The sequence below is a fragment of the Alternaria ventricosa genome, assembly GCF_023758065.1.
Source record: "Alternaria ventricosa strain BMP 2768 chromosome Unknown scaffold_7, whole genome shotgun sequence".
NCBI lineage: Eukaryota > Fungi > Ascomycota > Dothideomycetes > Pleosporales > Pleosporaceae > Alternaria > Alternaria ventricosa.
In genome coordinates this window covers 189,946-206,513 of record NW_026055687.1, presented here as the reverse complement: position 1 = coordinate 206,513, position 16,568 = coordinate 189,946, and the positions used below count along the sequence as shown (strand labels likewise).

At 52.9% G+C, this 16,568-nt stretch overlaps 4 protein-coding genes across 4 annotated transcripts; 2 read left to right on the top strand and 2 right to left on the bottom strand.

Annotated features, from left to right (window-relative positions):
- Positions 1 to 645: 645 nt before the first annotated feature.
- Positions 646 to 3,291, bottom strand: J4E93_004822 (uncharacterized protein; the record flags this gene model as incomplete). The annotated part of the gene is made up of 1 exon (XM_049342748.1): positions 646 to 3,291. The coding sequence occupies one exon, from the start codon at positions 3,289 to 3,291 to the stop codon at positions 646 to 648; it is 2,646 nt and encodes an 881-aa protein (XP_049199748.1).
- A 4,878-nt stretch (positions 3,292 to 8,169) lies between these two features.
- On the bottom strand, positions 8,170 to 10,539 carry J4E93_004821 (uncharacterized protein; the record flags this gene model as incomplete). Its single annotated transcript, XM_049342747.1, has 2 exons — positions 8,170 to 10,350; positions 10,516 to 10,539. 2 exons carry the CDS (start codon positions 10,537 to 10,539, stop codon positions 8,170 to 8,172), a joined length of 2,205 nt encoding a protein of 734 aa, XP_049199747.1.
- A 341-nt stretch (positions 10,540 to 10,880) lies between these two features.
- J4E93_004820 (uncharacterized protein) lies at positions 10,881 to 11,686 on the top strand (the record flags this gene model as incomplete). Its single annotated transcript, XM_049342746.1, has 5 exons — positions 10,881 to 11,067; positions 11,125 to 11,251; positions 11,302 to 11,343; positions 11,391 to 11,436; positions 11,489 to 11,686. The coding sequence occupies 5 exons, from the start codon at positions 10,881 to 10,883 to the stop codon at positions 11,684 to 11,686; spliced, it is 600 nt and encodes a 199-aa protein (XP_049199746.1).
- Positions 11,687 to 12,021: 335 nt separating this feature from the next.
- On the top strand, positions 12,022 to 15,520 carry J4E93_004819 (uncharacterized protein; the record flags this gene model as incomplete). Its single annotated transcript, XM_049342745.1, has 3 exons — positions 12,022 to 12,054; positions 12,105 to 12,173; positions 12,230 to 15,520. 3 exons carry the CDS (start codon positions 12,022 to 12,024, stop codon positions 15,518 to 15,520), a joined length of 3,393 nt encoding a protein of 1,130 aa, XP_049199745.1.
- Positions 15,521 to 16,568: the final 1,048 nt, after the last annotated feature.

Genomic DNA, 16,568 nt, shown 5'->3' with positions numbered 1-16,568 from the left:
TCTCCATCCATCACACACTCAGCCATGACTAAGGCGATTATGTCAGACAGCAAGACCGACATGATTGGCCCACTGCGGCCCCACTCTGACACGCCCCAAAATAGAGTAGGCTCACTCGTTTGCACTTGCATCTGAATCCTTCTCTCCGCCTTGCGTAGAGATATTTCAGGTGCATGGCATAGCAGCCTCGCGTGCGTTGAACTCGATGGCAGTGTCAATATGAAACGGACTACTGCCGTCAGCAATGTGCCGCTGGCGCTGGCACTCATCAAGGTAGTACGAAGTCAGTCCGATGGCAGTCACCATGAATGATACTTCAGGTAAATCGAGATCACACTTCCGGGGCGTTTAGGGTCATCGCAATGCAGGTAGTCACCGAGAACTGGCCAAATAATGGAAAGGATAACATTGAGCTACTTACGTCCGATGTCACCACAGATGATTACGTGCCTACGTAATTCTTCTCGGATGTTGTTCGACTTGGTACCCCCTCTAACTTCGACTCTTCGACCCGTTTATCACGATAGTCCACATCTTGAGTGAAATGTATATACCAAAGCTCTATGAACGCCATGACCGTATTTTATACCATCGCAAAAGTGACAAATAGTGTTTCCTTCTACTCTGTCCCCAAGAAAGAGACATTCAAGCAAGTTGGAACATCTCGCCCCTCCAGCCATACGTCCTCGCAAGACGCCGACCAAAGCGTCGAGCCCATGTGAAAGGCAGCTTGTGTGTCGGGTGAGGCTCATGGAATTGGATGGGCTGCTGCACATCTAGGTTTCGCGGGGTAAACTGCCAGGCGGAGCCTTGCAGCTTCTGCGCGGCGAATCCAGTAGCTACCATGGCGTATAGGAAGTCGTGCCAGGGGATATCACCAGGATGGTCGCGCGAAAATGGTGAATGGAATAAGACCTTGAAGACTTTGTGCGCGCGCTTATCGAGACGGAAGGTCGGTTGTTCGTCGATGTTGGTGGGAGCAGCTGGCATGTCGGGGTTGTTCTCGTAACCATGTTCGGCTGCCAGACCGTGTGATTTTGCTTTCTTGGTATTGTCCAGGTTAATCTTGTCGAATACGCCGGTAACCTGTCTTGTAGGGTCGTGGAGGTCGTTGGATATTGGAATGTATACGTATTCGACGGGCGTAGAGGGTCCGGAGGTGCCGTTGGGCTCGACCCAGAGTGGTGTGCGCTGTAGTTCACGCTCCTTGATCAGACTGGAGACTATGTCGTGAGGCGTAGTACCGGTACATTCCCTGAAGCGAGCGTCTGTGGCATGCCAAAACGCATCCAGGGCCGCCTCCGCGCTCCTGAGATTTTCGACGTTCATCCTGCTTCGGCGCTTGTTGATTGGATAGCGAAACTTTGGGCCTGGCTTTCCGAGATCAGCGAGGTTGGTTCCCTCGAAGGTTGTGTTCAACGTTGAGTGCCACCTAGAGAGGTTGATAGCATAGGCTGTTATGAGTTCTGTCTGTCGCTGTTTGGCCAAGTACTGAACTCGCTTTGCCCATGGTAGGAAGAAGCTGAGTTGACGAAGACATTCTGAGACTATGGACAGCTTGGAAAGGAGGGAAGCTACGAATGGGGACGTCAAGTCTTTCGCTCGCTCGTTCTTTTGAAGGACATTGTCCAGTGTCTCCACCAGGGTGTGCACCTTCAACGACTGTCGGACAGGCGGCTCCCAGAGGTATTTGAATAGCGTGAAGACGCGCTCCAGCTCTTTGTCACGCCTGCGAACAACTTTTCCGGTGAACTTGATACCCACTACCATGTCTTGAACGCTGTGATTGCATTCTTGGGAGAAATAGGCGCGAATCTCCAAAGAGGACGACCAGGCTAGCCTCAGCTCTTGTATGATCTCCAATTGGAAGAACTCCAGAAAAGACCATGCCTCAACAAGTGACTCCAAGAAGTCTTCTGGAAGCTCTTCTTTGCTACCAAACTCTCCAAATCCAAGCTCATCTTTGTATAGCAGGGAAAGACGATTGAGCTCGGAAATACGCTGTCGCACTTCGTTCCACATGAACAGGTCAATGTAGCAGTCGGTGGCCATGCTGTGCAATACACGCGACCAAAGAACTTCATCGTACCCACCCCGATGTCTTGTTCCGCAACTGATACCTGGCAATAGCTCAGGCCGGTGTTCTTTGTGTTCAAGTGTAGAGTCTCGAAAGTATCCTGGGTCCTCTCCAAGCAACCAGATATGGTCTTCGGCCGCATTCTGACATGCCGACACCAGTGCTTCAAGTCGGCCGAGATCCTCTAACGTGGGTACACGATAACAGGCTTCGCGAACAATGGCGTTGAGCGAGGTGAAGTCCTGGTCGCTGCAAGTCAAAGCTGGAGGCTCGGGCATATCTGCGGCATCCTCATCGAGAGAAGAGATAGGATTATCTCTAGACCTTAGTTTGGTGTAGGCTGATTCTACTATCGCGTTATCCTCCATGATTTCGCCGACACACGATAGAAGGAATTGGAGTATCGTCTTCTGCATCGACAGAATATGTGAACCAGGCAGAGGATGTATGGTATCTCCCCTGATCATCGATTCAGCGGCCTCGGCTTCCGTGTTGCACTCAATTATCCGACTGTATTTCTCGTTGTTGAGCCCCATAGTGTACTTTGTCTTCTCAAGAAGCGCTGGTCGTAGATGCATGAGAGGAGCCAATTCGTAATCGAGAAAGGCAAATTTCCACATTGGGTGTCGGCCACGAGCGTTGAGAAGGATGAGCAACGGATTCGGCTTGGTGAGGTCCTCAAGGTTGAGGTGAGGAAATGCGTACTGCGCCAGGCTATGCGAATGCCTTTGATGCGGGCACGTATCAAGAACGGACCTGTCGATATCCGGGCGATGGTTTGTCGGTAGCCCCCCTGACGGCCAAGCCTTATCTAGAATGACTCTCCGCTGTGCTTCCGACTTCTTGAGCCACCGCGCGCGAATGTCGCCTTCGGACTTGATCACAATATAAGAAAGAGTTGACCAGAGCCAAAGATTGGCCACCAGAGCATCGCACTCTGCGTTTGCATCGATAATGTGCTTCAGTGGGATCATGAGGGCTTGCTCCCAGCATAGTGGTTCCATTTGTATGTCCTTATCGCATGGGTCGTCTTCTGGGCAGCCGAAGTAATGGTGTACGTGCTCGAAGTAGTGGAAGATACCTGCTCTTGTGAATGTAAGACCGCCAGACCTTGTACCTTTGAGTAGCGCCTGGCGCAGTGCCTCAGAGGCTTTGGGTTCAGGCAAAGACTTAAGTGATTGCAGCCACTGCCGGTACTGATCAGTCGACTCCATGTCTGGGTCGATTGGCGATGGCGATACAAGTTTTAGGGCTCTCAAGAGAGGGGTGAGGAAACTGAACGAAAATTGCATCGTTGTGCGCAGACGTGGAAAAAAATGACTCTAGGCGGCAGCGACCGGTTTTCGCAAAAAGGCGCAAGTGAGAGGAGTTTACCCTAACTCGCGACAGCAAACGGGCTCCGGGCGAGCGCTCACATATCGCTACATGACTGCGCTCACCAACGCGGCGACATAGTCTTGCATCAGCGACAAAGACCATGCTGTTGAGCTGATTGCGCAAAGCGACATGTGCCTACCTGATGTCGTCTACCGGGGCAAACATACCAGAATTGTTCGCTATTGACGTTTGGTGGTTGAAGTGAGTCCAGCGGGTAGGTCGGTTGTGGTCCTCGTAGGTGTCGCTTCCCTCGACTACCAGAACCCACCCAAGGAAGGTGCGCCTGTTGACGCGAAGCCTCATTCTCCTCTCTTTACACCCCGACTACGACCTACCCCACTTTCTCTCACTTTTTTTCGTCGCGTCGTCGATCAAGTTGCGGTGAAAGCCCTTCAACAGTCGGTCAGATAACGCGCGGAATATCGTCGGAAAGCGGCAGACGATCGGGAAACCACAGCGACATCTCCAGACCACCATCTCGCTAATGGCGCAACCCGCTTTCGGATGCGACACGGATTTACGTATGCGCGACGCGGCGCGGCATCGTACGACTTGCCCTCCGTGGTCCCGGTGAGCAACGTTGCGCAGTATAGCGGCACGCGGGGGGAAGTTTGTTCCGCCCAGGGCTAAGGCAAGGACGAGGATCAATTTCCCCAGATCAGGCTATACGCCAGTCCGGGGAAAGCGGGCGGCGAGGATAAGGCTTGGACGAAACATGTCGGATGTTGCCAAAGAGAAATGGCTACGTCGTGTTACCAACGATGAAACGACATTGAGGTCGCGTTAGCTCGCGCCTAACCCGCGGCTTCCATGGCTTCCTATTCGGCGTCTCGATGATATGATGCCATGACAGGTGAGCTTGGCTCGGGCTATTGCCAGAAAAAAAGAAGCAGAGAAGGTTCGCGCCAGGAATAGTCGCCCGGTAATAATGTCGTTGTATTCAACGACAACATGGACTCATGGTTCGGATGATGCGGAGAGAAACTGCTTGCAGAGGACGCGTCGCTCATCGAGATCGCATCGCGACTGGCGCTGACACGAGTGCTTACGGCGCCGAACCTCTTCGATCAGTCTTCGATCAGCGATTCCTTGGACCTTTGGCGAGAGCAACTTGGATTAGCCTTGCGCAGGGCGGCCAACGCAGGACGCAGAGAGAGGTCTGAGATCTGAGATGTCACTCTTTTGCCGCAATTTCGACCGGTAGAAAAGGGGCGGCACGATGGCACAAACGTCAGTGACGCCTTGGTCGTGACACCTGTCGGCTCGAGCGTCCTTCCAACAGCGTTCTCGAAGCCTCATTCCAGCGGGGCAACCGTTGCATTGCAGAGATTATTTTCCGCGTCGCAACCCAAAACGGCTTGCCTATCTGGGTGCGTCCGACTCACAGGGAGCATGAGTCGATGATAAGCGGTAGAAAAAGCCGTTGCGAATGCGAAAGGCTGTGCCTGGATGGGCATCAAGAAATCAAGCAGTAATGCGCATCCGGTTGATCAAAGGTGGAGAGACAAAGTTCCAGACGCCTCGTCTTCCTTTTCGAGTGGGCGAATCCCAGCCTGCTGGTATCCGGGGAATGCAGCCCGGAAGCTCCACTTACCCCATCTTGCTCTGCCGCAAGCCCTCGCGTGGGATGTGCATACACTTGCATATCGGACAAGCGGTCAGAGAATTGACTTGTTCGGTCCGGCTTTGATGATGCCTTGCTTGCGACAGCCGCCCAAAGGACACTGTGGTGTCTTGCTGGCCCACGTCATACGCTTGTCGGCTCCTACCCGCGGACCGCCGCCGTGTATCGCAAGGTATTGGTTTGCTGGTTCGGGCCGTCTACGATACAGCGATAGGCATCCTTTCTCTACCCAGCAAGCTCCTGATGCCGTCGAGGAATGCGTAGGAGGCTGCAGAAGGGCCTGAGGGCTTGTGCGCCTTGTTTGTCGCATCCTCGCTTCGAGAACATCGTCTCAGACACGTCGATGATGACAGGACGCCCCAGAACAGCCTTGATTCTGCGACCCTGGAACAGGATCAGGGCGTGGGGTGGACTCTGCGCGCCAGGTGCAACGATGGTTGCGAAGCAAAGACTTGCAACCGTCCGCTTCCCCGTGTGGCCGCCGCATTTGATTGCTGATTATACTTTTGCTTTTAGCTCAAAACGTATGGCCCTTCCGAGATTCCGTTACAACCCTGGCTAATGATGCGAGTCAGGGTTTGTCTTTTCGGCGGTGAATAGCGATCGTATCAGTACTTTGCTCTGTCTTGTATAAGAGAGCAACCCCCTTCGGCGCGGTATCGCCCTTTCCAACACATCGCAAGATACAACTCAGCCCTGAGCCCAAGACTCACCTGTTACACATCATCGTTTACTTGACATTTAAAAACCACATCTACGTCAAACCTCTTTGCTTTCTTCAAACACACCACGAAAGCATTCCTCACACACAAGCCTTCTACAACACCGAACTTGTGTAACACGCCTCGTTCAGTGACACGCACCTACCAAAAAGTAAGCCCAGCCCCCTACGCAACACTCTTCCCCATACCCGAGCACCTCAAGTCCGGGGCTCCGCCAAATCTGGCGGCCCTGCATGGCCAACGCACAAACCACAAATCAGCCCTGTCGCAAACAGCCCCTCGCCCTCAGCGCATTCTACCCTGATATATTAAATCTGACTCACCCTTCCTTAGGCTCACACCCCCGTCTTCGTAACCGAGTCAGCCCCCCGAAGTTTTAGTTGTTGTCACAGCCCGAGACAGCACATCACATATCTTTTGCGCCTTCCCCCGAGCGAAACTTGCAGTTCTTACCCTGCATTGCACCAGCGCATCAATACTTCCGGCCCGTACCAGCTTTTCGGCTTCCGTTGCGAACTATTTAATCGACTGTTCCGGACACCCCCCATTCACCCGCCAGTCTTCCTTGCTACTCCCTACAAGACTCATCGTCGTCTACGCACCGAGTACATCGATCCATACAAACGAACCACTCTTCAACTCCACAAAACCGCACAAACAACCATCAAAATGCCTGCCTCAGCCGCCTCCGCATTCAACCCCCGCCAGCGCCTCTCCATCTTCACAAACTCGACTCTCGGTCACGATGTCAGCGCAGCTTTCAAGGCATCTTCAAGCCCGAGCTCGCGCTCCATGGAGGTCAACGAGACTCCCGCACCACCGCCATCGCCCGTCGACTTCAGCTTCCCCAGCACACCAGCCGACAGCCGGAGGGGTAGCTCGGGCTCAAACTAGAGCGCCATACTCTTCTCTTCCATCTTCTTACTTCTTTGCACTTAGCGGGCTTGGTTTGGGTACTTGATGTGGCGTTGGATGCTTGGGGTTGTACATTGACATGGCTTTTTTGCGCGTTGATCGCTGCGTGCCTTTATTCTTGGTTTCACAGTATTCTTCACCACTCTTTGTTTTGCTTCTTATTCCCCGTTGACTTTGGCAACTTCCAATACTATACTATATTTTGGCACATTTTGGAGGGCTTAGATGTGGCGGCTACATAGCCGCGAGGCTGGCTGGCTTTTACTATTCGGTAACGAGATATGCATCAATCAACTATATACCCAACTTCACGTTCATTCGCACCGCGTTCTCATCCCTCAAATGATCTTATTTGATACTTTCAATTTCACGTAAAACGCAACGTGTCCCTTGGGCACCGTCACTAGAAATTACCCGCCGGTATACACGCAAGACGCTGAGTTCATCAAACGACGTCACCACAAACTATCAGGCTTACACAAAACACAAAGCATCCCCCAGACAATGTCATCAACCCCTTCCACTCCCATATCACGATCCCCCCAGTCTCTCCAACAAACTTCACTAGTCCCCACACCCGAAACAGTCAGGCACGTCTCTCAGAAACAAGCATTCAACCCTGAATTTCATACTCGAACTCAGCTTGTATCCACCCACGCTACGCTGCGGCATCATACTGGTCATGGCATCTTACAGTCGACATCATAGTACCCTACTACCCCACATCATAACCTCACACTAACCCCACACTACACGGACTACCTCCACACTATATACACCAACTACCACAACTACCGCAACACTATTTTCCCTGTATCTCACACTGGATTTAACCCTAAACCCATTCCTCAACCCTTCATCCCACTCCAACGTCATCACCCACCCATCCAACACTGTCTCGTCAGCACCTGTGGCTCACAAGGCAGCCCAGTCAGCCGTGGCGGTACTTGTACTTGAGGCAAACTGCTTACTACCCACCGCACGGTCGGTTGGTGTTCTCTTAGGGCCATGACACGTGCCTGGCCCGACGCGAATGTTTCCTGAGAAACTTGAGGTGAGGTGAGATGAGCTTACCTGAGATTCTAGGCGTGGGCGTTGGGTGTGTTGGATGGAGAGAGAATGTAGGAGAAGCAAGATGACAGGGTTTTGTACATGTTGGTGGAAGTGAGTGTATGAAAACTTATAGGCGGGTGAATCATACGTGGGGTGAGGGATGGACGGTATAGTGAGACGAAGGGCATTGTGGATGTGAAGTCATTCGGCGCTTTACTCGGCGTGTTGGAATGCTATATCGTGGAGTTGATGTAGTGGCAAACGGACTGATCATTTTATCTTGGAAATGTAAAACGTTGCAATAGTCTTGCTCGATATCTGTACATGGTATTTTATACATAGATGAACGTGAAGTCCATATTCTGGGCAGCAGGCAACTACTCATCCCTACTAGTCCGTCTTCAATGCTCTCGCGGCGAAGCCTGTGCGATCTCATCCGTAAGTGCATCCTCTACTGCCTCAATACTATCGTCATCCTTGCGTTTCGCTCTCCGTAAAAAGTTGGAAGGAGCATCGTGATATGACTGAAGCCCAGCATACTTCCTAATCCTCGGCGCCCCCTTCTCACCCGCTACAATCGGCTCCTCATTCTTGGCAAAGTGTTTAGAGATAGTAACGCCTTCGGGTGTCTCTGATCCGACTCTCCTAAAGATACTCACATCTTCCGGGCGGCTCGCTCTCAGCTCTTTGATTTTCAGACTCAGCCCAGCTTGGGAGCGCTTTGGACCGGGGTCTTTGCGTAGACGCAGGAGTTCCGGGGTACCCTGCAGTGGGGTTCCAGCTTTGATGGCGGAGTCGACGGCGTATTTGAGGTCGGATTCGTATTCTGAGGCTGAGTCCATCATCTCGTGGATGCTGACCCAGTTCTGGAATCGGAGTTCATCTAGAGGTATGCCAGTGGTACTCGTTGGGAGCTGCTCTGGTGAATCAGGTGCGGGTGGTGGTAGAGGTGGCTGATGCGGGTCAAGGGTGAACTCGTCGTATACTGCCCGCAGATCTCCCGTATTGCTTAGAGAAGGATGTTCGGGATCCAAATGCATGTACAATGGGGAGTTGCGGAGATCGAGCGGTTGGCCGGACATGACGACAGCTTCGATATTCTTCATCTGAGCCTTGAGTGCGTCCAGCTCTGCAGTCAGATCTTCCATGCTCGTGTATTGGTATACTTCGTGGAGTGCTGATGGAGTCTCGGGCATCTCGATCTGCTGGATAAGGTAGCGCTCGGTGTTGTCGCTGATGGCATATGGCAACTTCAAAATCTGGTTTCGGAAGAAGTCCCCGAGGCCAGCTCTTCTGCAAGCTTTGGTGAAGGTAATCCAATCCTCGAACGAGATCTGTGCACTGTCTGCTTCGGCTGTCAACACAATGTTGGACCAATATTCCTTGACCATATTCTTGTCTTTGAGCAAGCCAGCCGTCGTCAAGGCTGTTCTTTTTCCAATCAGCCCAAATCGGAGGCCAGCCGCTGCCATGTCTTGAAGAGTAGTTTCCAGTAAACTTGGGACACGCAGTTTGCCTGAGATGGAGATTAAAGCCTCGAATGGTTGAAGGCTGGGTGGCATGCCAGCTTGTATCAGCTCAGACAGCATCTGATGCGCTGTGGCAACAAGGGTGTCACGCATCTTCGCAGCTTCTCCGATGTAGTCTTCACCCGGGGTGGGTTCTGGCAAGATTTGTTCGAAGGCGCGGAAAAGAGAACCCACGTGGATACTTTCAATATTTCCTCCGGCTTCTAGGTGCCCATATATCGCATTTGCGATGGCGCGAAGTAGCATGAGTCGATCGGCCATGGATTGCGAGGCTTTCATCGCAGCTCGCAACTTTGTGATGAGGGCGGTGACATGTGTCGGCCTCATGGCGATGCCAGCTCGGCAGGCTATCATGAAGGCTGTGTAGCCCTCGGATATAGGCCTCTCCGTCATGAAGAGTTCAAAGTAGCGTGGCGGGGTCTGTGTGGGGTATATGCGCAGTGCAGTGTCCAAGGCCAGATAGGCATTCTTCCAATCACGCGCCAGCATACGTGCCGTGAGTATACCTTGAAGGAGAATGGTAGGAATGCCGGAGATTGTAGTGAGTCGGGTTCGGTCGGGGACGATGGCGTCGGGGGAGAGATGGTATTCGGCAAAGGTGCCAGGGAAGCGCTTCAGTCCTTCGGAGTAGAGATTCTCCATGTCTGGAAGGCTCATAAGTCGTCCATATGCCATGAGCTCGATGGCTGCACCATAAGCAGCCTGCGACACGTGCTGCTCGCCCTGTTCGACCAGCCACTGCCAGAGGGCATACCCCTCACCGAAGCGCTTGCAGTCCTTGTAGATGCCGAACAGGTGGACGTAGGCGTAGGGATGGGGCTCGAGCTTTCCTCTGCGTAGATCGCTCACTACCTGCTGGACGAATGGGAAGATTTCGTCTCGCTTGGCTGGAGTGTTTTCGTTTCGTAGGCGAACGTGCAGGACTTGGGTGATGCGCCGGGTATCGTAGGCAGTGAAGAGGCCTGCTGCGAGTAGGGTGGAGTAGCAGTCCATGACATGCTGGACATCTCGGAGGTCGCAGGCTTGTCGGAATTTCCTGACTAGGCGGAGTTGCTGGTGTTGTGAGCGCAGCCTCCAGAAGCTGTGATGAGTCTTACCTCTTGTTCTTCCTCGGATAGAGCGGGGGGTCTGGTCCCCAGCTTCCCTTGTTTGTGATCAATTTTCCTGATTAGGCTTTTCTTCTTCTTTGCCGTCTTTGTTGTCTTCGCGGTCGCATACGTCGCCCTCTGGAAGCGTGGGCATGGCGGGCACTGTACTGATGCCGCTGCGGCGGGTACAGCAGTGCGGAGAAGACGAGGCGCAAGGAACGGCGCTGATGGACACACGAGAGACGCGAGCGAATTTCGCGATATTCTGTGCATAGTTGCGGTATGGTCGCTTCAATGTTTGGGATGCGCCCGCTGCAGTCGTCGGTCGCATCATCTCAAAAGTTCAGACGACGCGCTAGGCCCAGGCCCACGACCTCCGTGATTGGCCGCTTCTCCGCAAGCAGACACCTGTGCTGTCTCCCAAAACCCCCCACCGCGTCCACAACAGCGCCGACCCATTGACGCCTACACGATCCAGTCCACACCTCCTCCGCCATGTCGCGCCCGCTTTCTCTCTTCAGCGTCCAGGCGATCCTGGTCCTCGCCATCGACGACGGCTCCCGCATCCTCACCAAGTACTACTCGAACCCGCACCCGCCAGCCGGCCACCAGAATGACTACCCCGGCCAGATCGCGTACAAGACAGTGAAGGATCAGAAGGCCTTTGAGAAGGGGCTGCTGGGTGGGTAGATCACGTGGTTGTAAAGCTACCGGCCTGTTCGTCTGACACGTTGCACAGAGAAGACGGCCAAGCAGACGACGGATATCATATTATATGACGGCAAGGTCATTGTCTTCAAAATGGAGTCAGACGTCATGCTCTACGTGGTTGGAAGCGCGGACGAGAACGAAGTCTTGTTATACAGGTACGGTCATGGCACGGCTGAGTGCTGAGCTAGAGCTAACACTTGTCCAGCGTCGTTCTCGCGTTAAGAGACTCTCTCAACATCCTCCTAAAGTACGTCTAATTCAGACTGCCTCATCGACTCACCTAACACGTCGCAGGAACTCGGTCGATAAGCGCACCGTTATCGAGAACTATGACCTCGTGGTACGTAACAGTAGTCACGACTTCCATATCTTGCTTCAACTAACCTTCATAGTCCCTCGCCGTAGACGAGCTCGTAGACGACGGCATCATCCTCGAAACCGACCCCGTCATTGTTGCCTCGCGTGTCAGCAAGCCCCCGGCGCAAGACATGACCTCGATGAAGAACATCGACCTCTCGGAACAAGGTTTCTTGAACGCATGGGAGTTTGGTAAGCGCCAGCTGGCTGAGAGGATACGGCAAGGCCTTTAGGCACATTTTGTTTGCTGGGCATGGCGTTGTCGGAGTTTGGGATAAAATGCGTGTGGCATTGTGACTGGTATGGCCAGCGTGGCGCATGTAGAGTAGGTAGCGCACCGCAAAGATAAAAGACCCGATGAATATATCCAGCTTCTACTGACGCCTCGGGCAGAGTGTGAGTTATACTATGCAAAAGTGAAGAGGGTTGTTAGTAAGCGTCCGGGCCAGGAACCATTTCCATTTTCCCATGACCCTTGCAATCGCGCTATTCGCACACCTTCGTCATCGCCGCAGCCCACCATCAATCGCCGACCCCACTAACCACAGACTCTTCACACAACACCACCATGAAGCAGAGGTTTTCCAGCTTGGACGTCAAGGTGAGTAATTCACAGTTCCCCAATGCAAACATACAACTAACAGTGAAAAGGTCATAGCCCACGAGCTCTCCGCAAAACTCACCTCACTGCGAGTCACAAATGTCTATGACTTGAGCTCGGTATGCTTGGACTGCCTGACACAACACCCCCTGGAGTCATGTGCTGACACACACAGCGAATCTTTCTCATCAAATTCCACAAGCCCGACCACCGTGAACAGCTCCTCATCGATTCCGGCTTCCGCTGCCACCTTACCGAATATGCGCGAACCACAGCCGCTGCGCCTTCTGGCTTTGTCGCAAAGCTGCGCAAATACCTGAAGACTAGGCGAATCACATCCATCACTCAGATCGGTACCGACCGCATCCTCGAGTTCCAATTCTCCGATGGATTATACAGGCTGTACTTGGAGTTCTACGCTGGCGGCAACATTGTTTTGACAGACGCGGATCTGAATGTCTTGTCTCTACTACGCAATGTTGACGAAGGCGAGGAACACGAGAGGCTCAGGGTCGGTTTGAAGTACAACCTTACCCTGCGACAAAACTATGGTGGCGCCCCGGAGCTTACTAAGGATCGAGTGCGCCAGGGGCTGCAGAAGGCGGTCGATAAACAACAAGATCAGCCTGCGGCGACAGGGAAGAAGGCGAAGAAGGCAGGAAAAGATTCGCTGAGGAAGGCGCTCGCCGTCTCCATCACCGAATGCCCCCCTCTGCTGGTAGACCATGCGCTGCACATCGCGAACTTCGATTCGACCCTGAAACCGGAGGAGGTACTCGCTGATGATGCTCTTCTGGAGAAGCTTGTCGTGGTGCTCCAGAACGCGCGAAAGATCACGGATGAGATCACGACACCAGACCAGATCAAGGGCTACATCCTCGCCAAGCCAAACCCCTCCGCAGCCCCAGCCGACGACGAAGCCTCCGAGAAATCGAGAGTCCTCTACGACGACTTCCATCCATTCCGTCCAGCGCAATTCGAGAACTCGGACTACACCTTCCTAGAATTTGACGGATTCAACAAAGCGGTGGATGAGTTCTTCTCCTCGATAGAAGGACAGAAGCTGGAATCAAAGTTGACCGAGCGCGAACAACAGGCCAAGAAGAAGCTGGAAAAGGCGCGCAAAGAGCACGAAGACCGAATCGGTGGATTGCAGCAAGTGCAAAACCTCAACTTCCGCAAGGCAGAAGCGATATTGGCAAATGTACATCGTGTCACAGAAGCTACTGAAGCCGTCAATGGGTTGATCAGACAAGGCATGGACTGGGTTGATATCGCGCGTTTGATCGAGCGTGAACAGAACTCTGGAAACGCAGTCGCACAGCTCATCAAGCTACCACTAAAGCTGCACGAGAATACAGTCACGCTACTGCTGGATGAGACCAACTGGGAAGAGGGAGGAGACGAAGAAGACGAGGGCAATGAGACAAGTTCTGTCAGCGAAGACACCGACGACGAAGACGAGGCCCCTAAGAAGCATGCCCCCACCCCAGCCGTATCCGCTCGGCCTCAATTGGCTATCGACATCGACCTCGCTTTGACCGCTTGGGCGAACTCAACCGAGTACTTTGACCAAAAGAAGACGGCCGCTAACAAAGAAGACCGCACACTGCAAGCATCCACCAAGGCGTTGAAGAGCCACGAAAAGAAGGTAAACGAGGACCTGAAGAAGGGGTTGAAGCAAGAGAAGGAGGTGTTGCGACCAGTGCGCAAGCAGCAGTGGTTTGAGAAGTTCATATACTTCATTTCCTCTGATGGCTATCTGGTCCTCGGAGGTAAAGATGCCCAGCAGAACGAGATCATTTACCGACGTTTCCTACGCAAGGGAGACGTATACGTCCATGCCGACATCAAAGGAGCGATGCCGATGATCATCAAAAACAAGCCCGATATGTCTGACGCTCCCATTCCTCCATCGACACTCTCTCAAGCAGGCAATCTCTGTATCTGTTCATCTGAGGCATGGGATTCGAAGGCGGTCATGTCAGCTTGGTGGGTTCGCAGTAACCAAGTCAGCAAAACAGGCCAGACCGGCGAATTTCTTCCAGCCGGCATGTTCAATGTCAAGGGCAAGAAGGAATTCTTACCACCGGCCCAGCTGGTCGTCGGCCTTGCTGTCATGTTTGAGATCAGCGATTCAAGTAAAGCCAATCACCACAAACATCGTTTGCAAGACACTGCAGTGTCTGCCGCGGAGATGGACAACGAACCCGCAGACGAATCGAAAACAGCAGAGGCGTCAAAGACCGACAACAGCGACGACGATGAGGACTTCCCAGACGCCAAGATCGAGTCAGATTCAGAAGACGACTTCCCCGATGCCAAGATGGAGCAGACTGAAGAGAGCGATGCCGAATCTGAGGCTGCGGCACCCAGGAGCAATCCTCTGCAGTCCAGAACAACAGACGCCAAGGACGACTCTGATGATGAAGATGAGCCGGCAGCTGCTAAGGATGATGACGAGTATGCCATGTCTGGTGGTAGCAATGGTTCCGCTCTGAACGAAGAGCCTCAAGAAGATGCAGGCTCTGTAGCAGATACTGAGCGGGCGCCAAAGTCCACTGGTAAGCGCCAGTTGTCTGCAAGAGAACGTCGCCTTGCGAGGAAGGGCCAACTACAGGACTTGCCCCAGGTCCCCTCCGACGCAAAGCCTGCAGCTGATGATGCTGATGAAGACGACAACTCATCGGCAGAAGACGGTAGCGCAAAGAGTCCGCCTAAAGCACCCGGCACAGTGACGACGCAAAACAACAAGCCAAAGAACGCCCCACTGCCTCGAGGCAAGCGCGCAAAAGCAAAGAAGCAGGCCGCAAAGTACGCTGCACAAGACGAAGAAGACCGTGAATTAGCAATGCGCCTACTGGGTTCCAAATCTGGGCAGCAGGCTGCCGAAGCGGCTGCTCAAGAGAAGCGTCAGAAGGAAGAGCAGGCACAAGCTGACAAGCAACGGCGCCGGGAACAGCATCTCCGTGCCCAAGCCGCAGGCAAAGCAGCTGAAGAAGCACGCCTACGCGCCCTCGAGAACGCCGAAGAAGACGAGGAAGGCGACGAAGTCCTCAAGACAAACCTGCAGAACCTCGACGCGTTCACAGGCCGCCCCCTCCCCAACGACGAACTGCTCACCGCCATCCCCGTATGCGCACCCTGGTCGGCCCTCTCCACCTACAAGTACAAAGCCAAGATCCAACCGGGCTCTACGAAACGCGGTAAAGCAGTGAAAGAGGTCCTTGCTATTTGGGACCACGCTGGGAAAGACACCAAGGCGCTGGATAAGACCAGTCAGGATGTCGAGCGTATCTGGCCCAAGGAGATTGAGATGATACGCGGGTGGAAAGAAACGGAAGTTGTGGGTGTGGTACCGGTTAGTAAGGTGCGGGTCATGATTGCTGGTGGCCGCCGGGGTGCCGATATCGCGAAGGGGAAGAAGAAGAGTGCGAGGGGCGGGAGGGGTTCGAAGAAGAAGTGAGTGATGTAGGCGATTGCACGGTGAAGCGGGGAGGTATTCAATGAATTTTGTGAGTAATATCGTGTGAGTGATAGGTGACTGTGACGCCGACAACACGTCCGCGCGTTGAAGACTGACTGTTGTGTTTGCATTGTAGTCATCACAGTACCTCGACTCATTGAAGAACGTCGACTGTGACTACCATTGTAGTCACGAACGCACATCGACTCATTGAAGATTGACTCCTGTGAAGACGATGTAGGCTTATAAGAATCTTTTGCTCGGGCTCAACCGTGGTCTCTATACTCCACAAAGCAGACTACCAGGTCGACATCGATACCATATCTCAACTCAACAAGCATATCATCTTAACTTACTACCATCTCGACCTTCTTTACCATCTCGACCTTCTATACCATCTCGACCTTCTATACCATCTCGACCTTCTATACCAGCTCGACTTACCGTACAATATCCTTCACCCTCACCACATCTGACGCATCTCCTTCACACTGCTTTCGCTTCGCAAACGACCGAATGGCTTCTACTGGCCAAAATTCTCCTGCAGGAGATACGCATTCAGATCAAGCCAAGGAACTACAAAGCAGTACTGGGTCTGAGGCCACGCACAACTGCTGTCGCTGCGAAGTACCACTTATTCGAGAGGATATGGATGCGGCATGTCCCAAGTGTCGTCACAAACGTTGTGAAAAGTGTAGGAAATCAAGACATTAACCTAAGTTCTCTTCCTCTTGCATGTATATATTATTTAGCGTTTGTTTAGCGTAGTGGAAGGGGATTTATGGTATATAAATAAGGGTTATGATATCCATTTTGCATTGCGCGAGCGAATCATGACCAGTCATACGATTGTCAACGTTGTCTTCTTCTCACGAAGAGGGTCCCAGTCGATGAAGAGAGGCCACTCGCCGCCAGAGAGACGATGTTGAAACCACCCGTGTTCAAACATCCCAATTCGTTTGAAGACCTTCTTGGTAGCGACCCGTTCGAGAATTATACCAGTCAGCCTTATGATTTCGTGGGTCCCGTAAAGAGGCTTGACCCTATA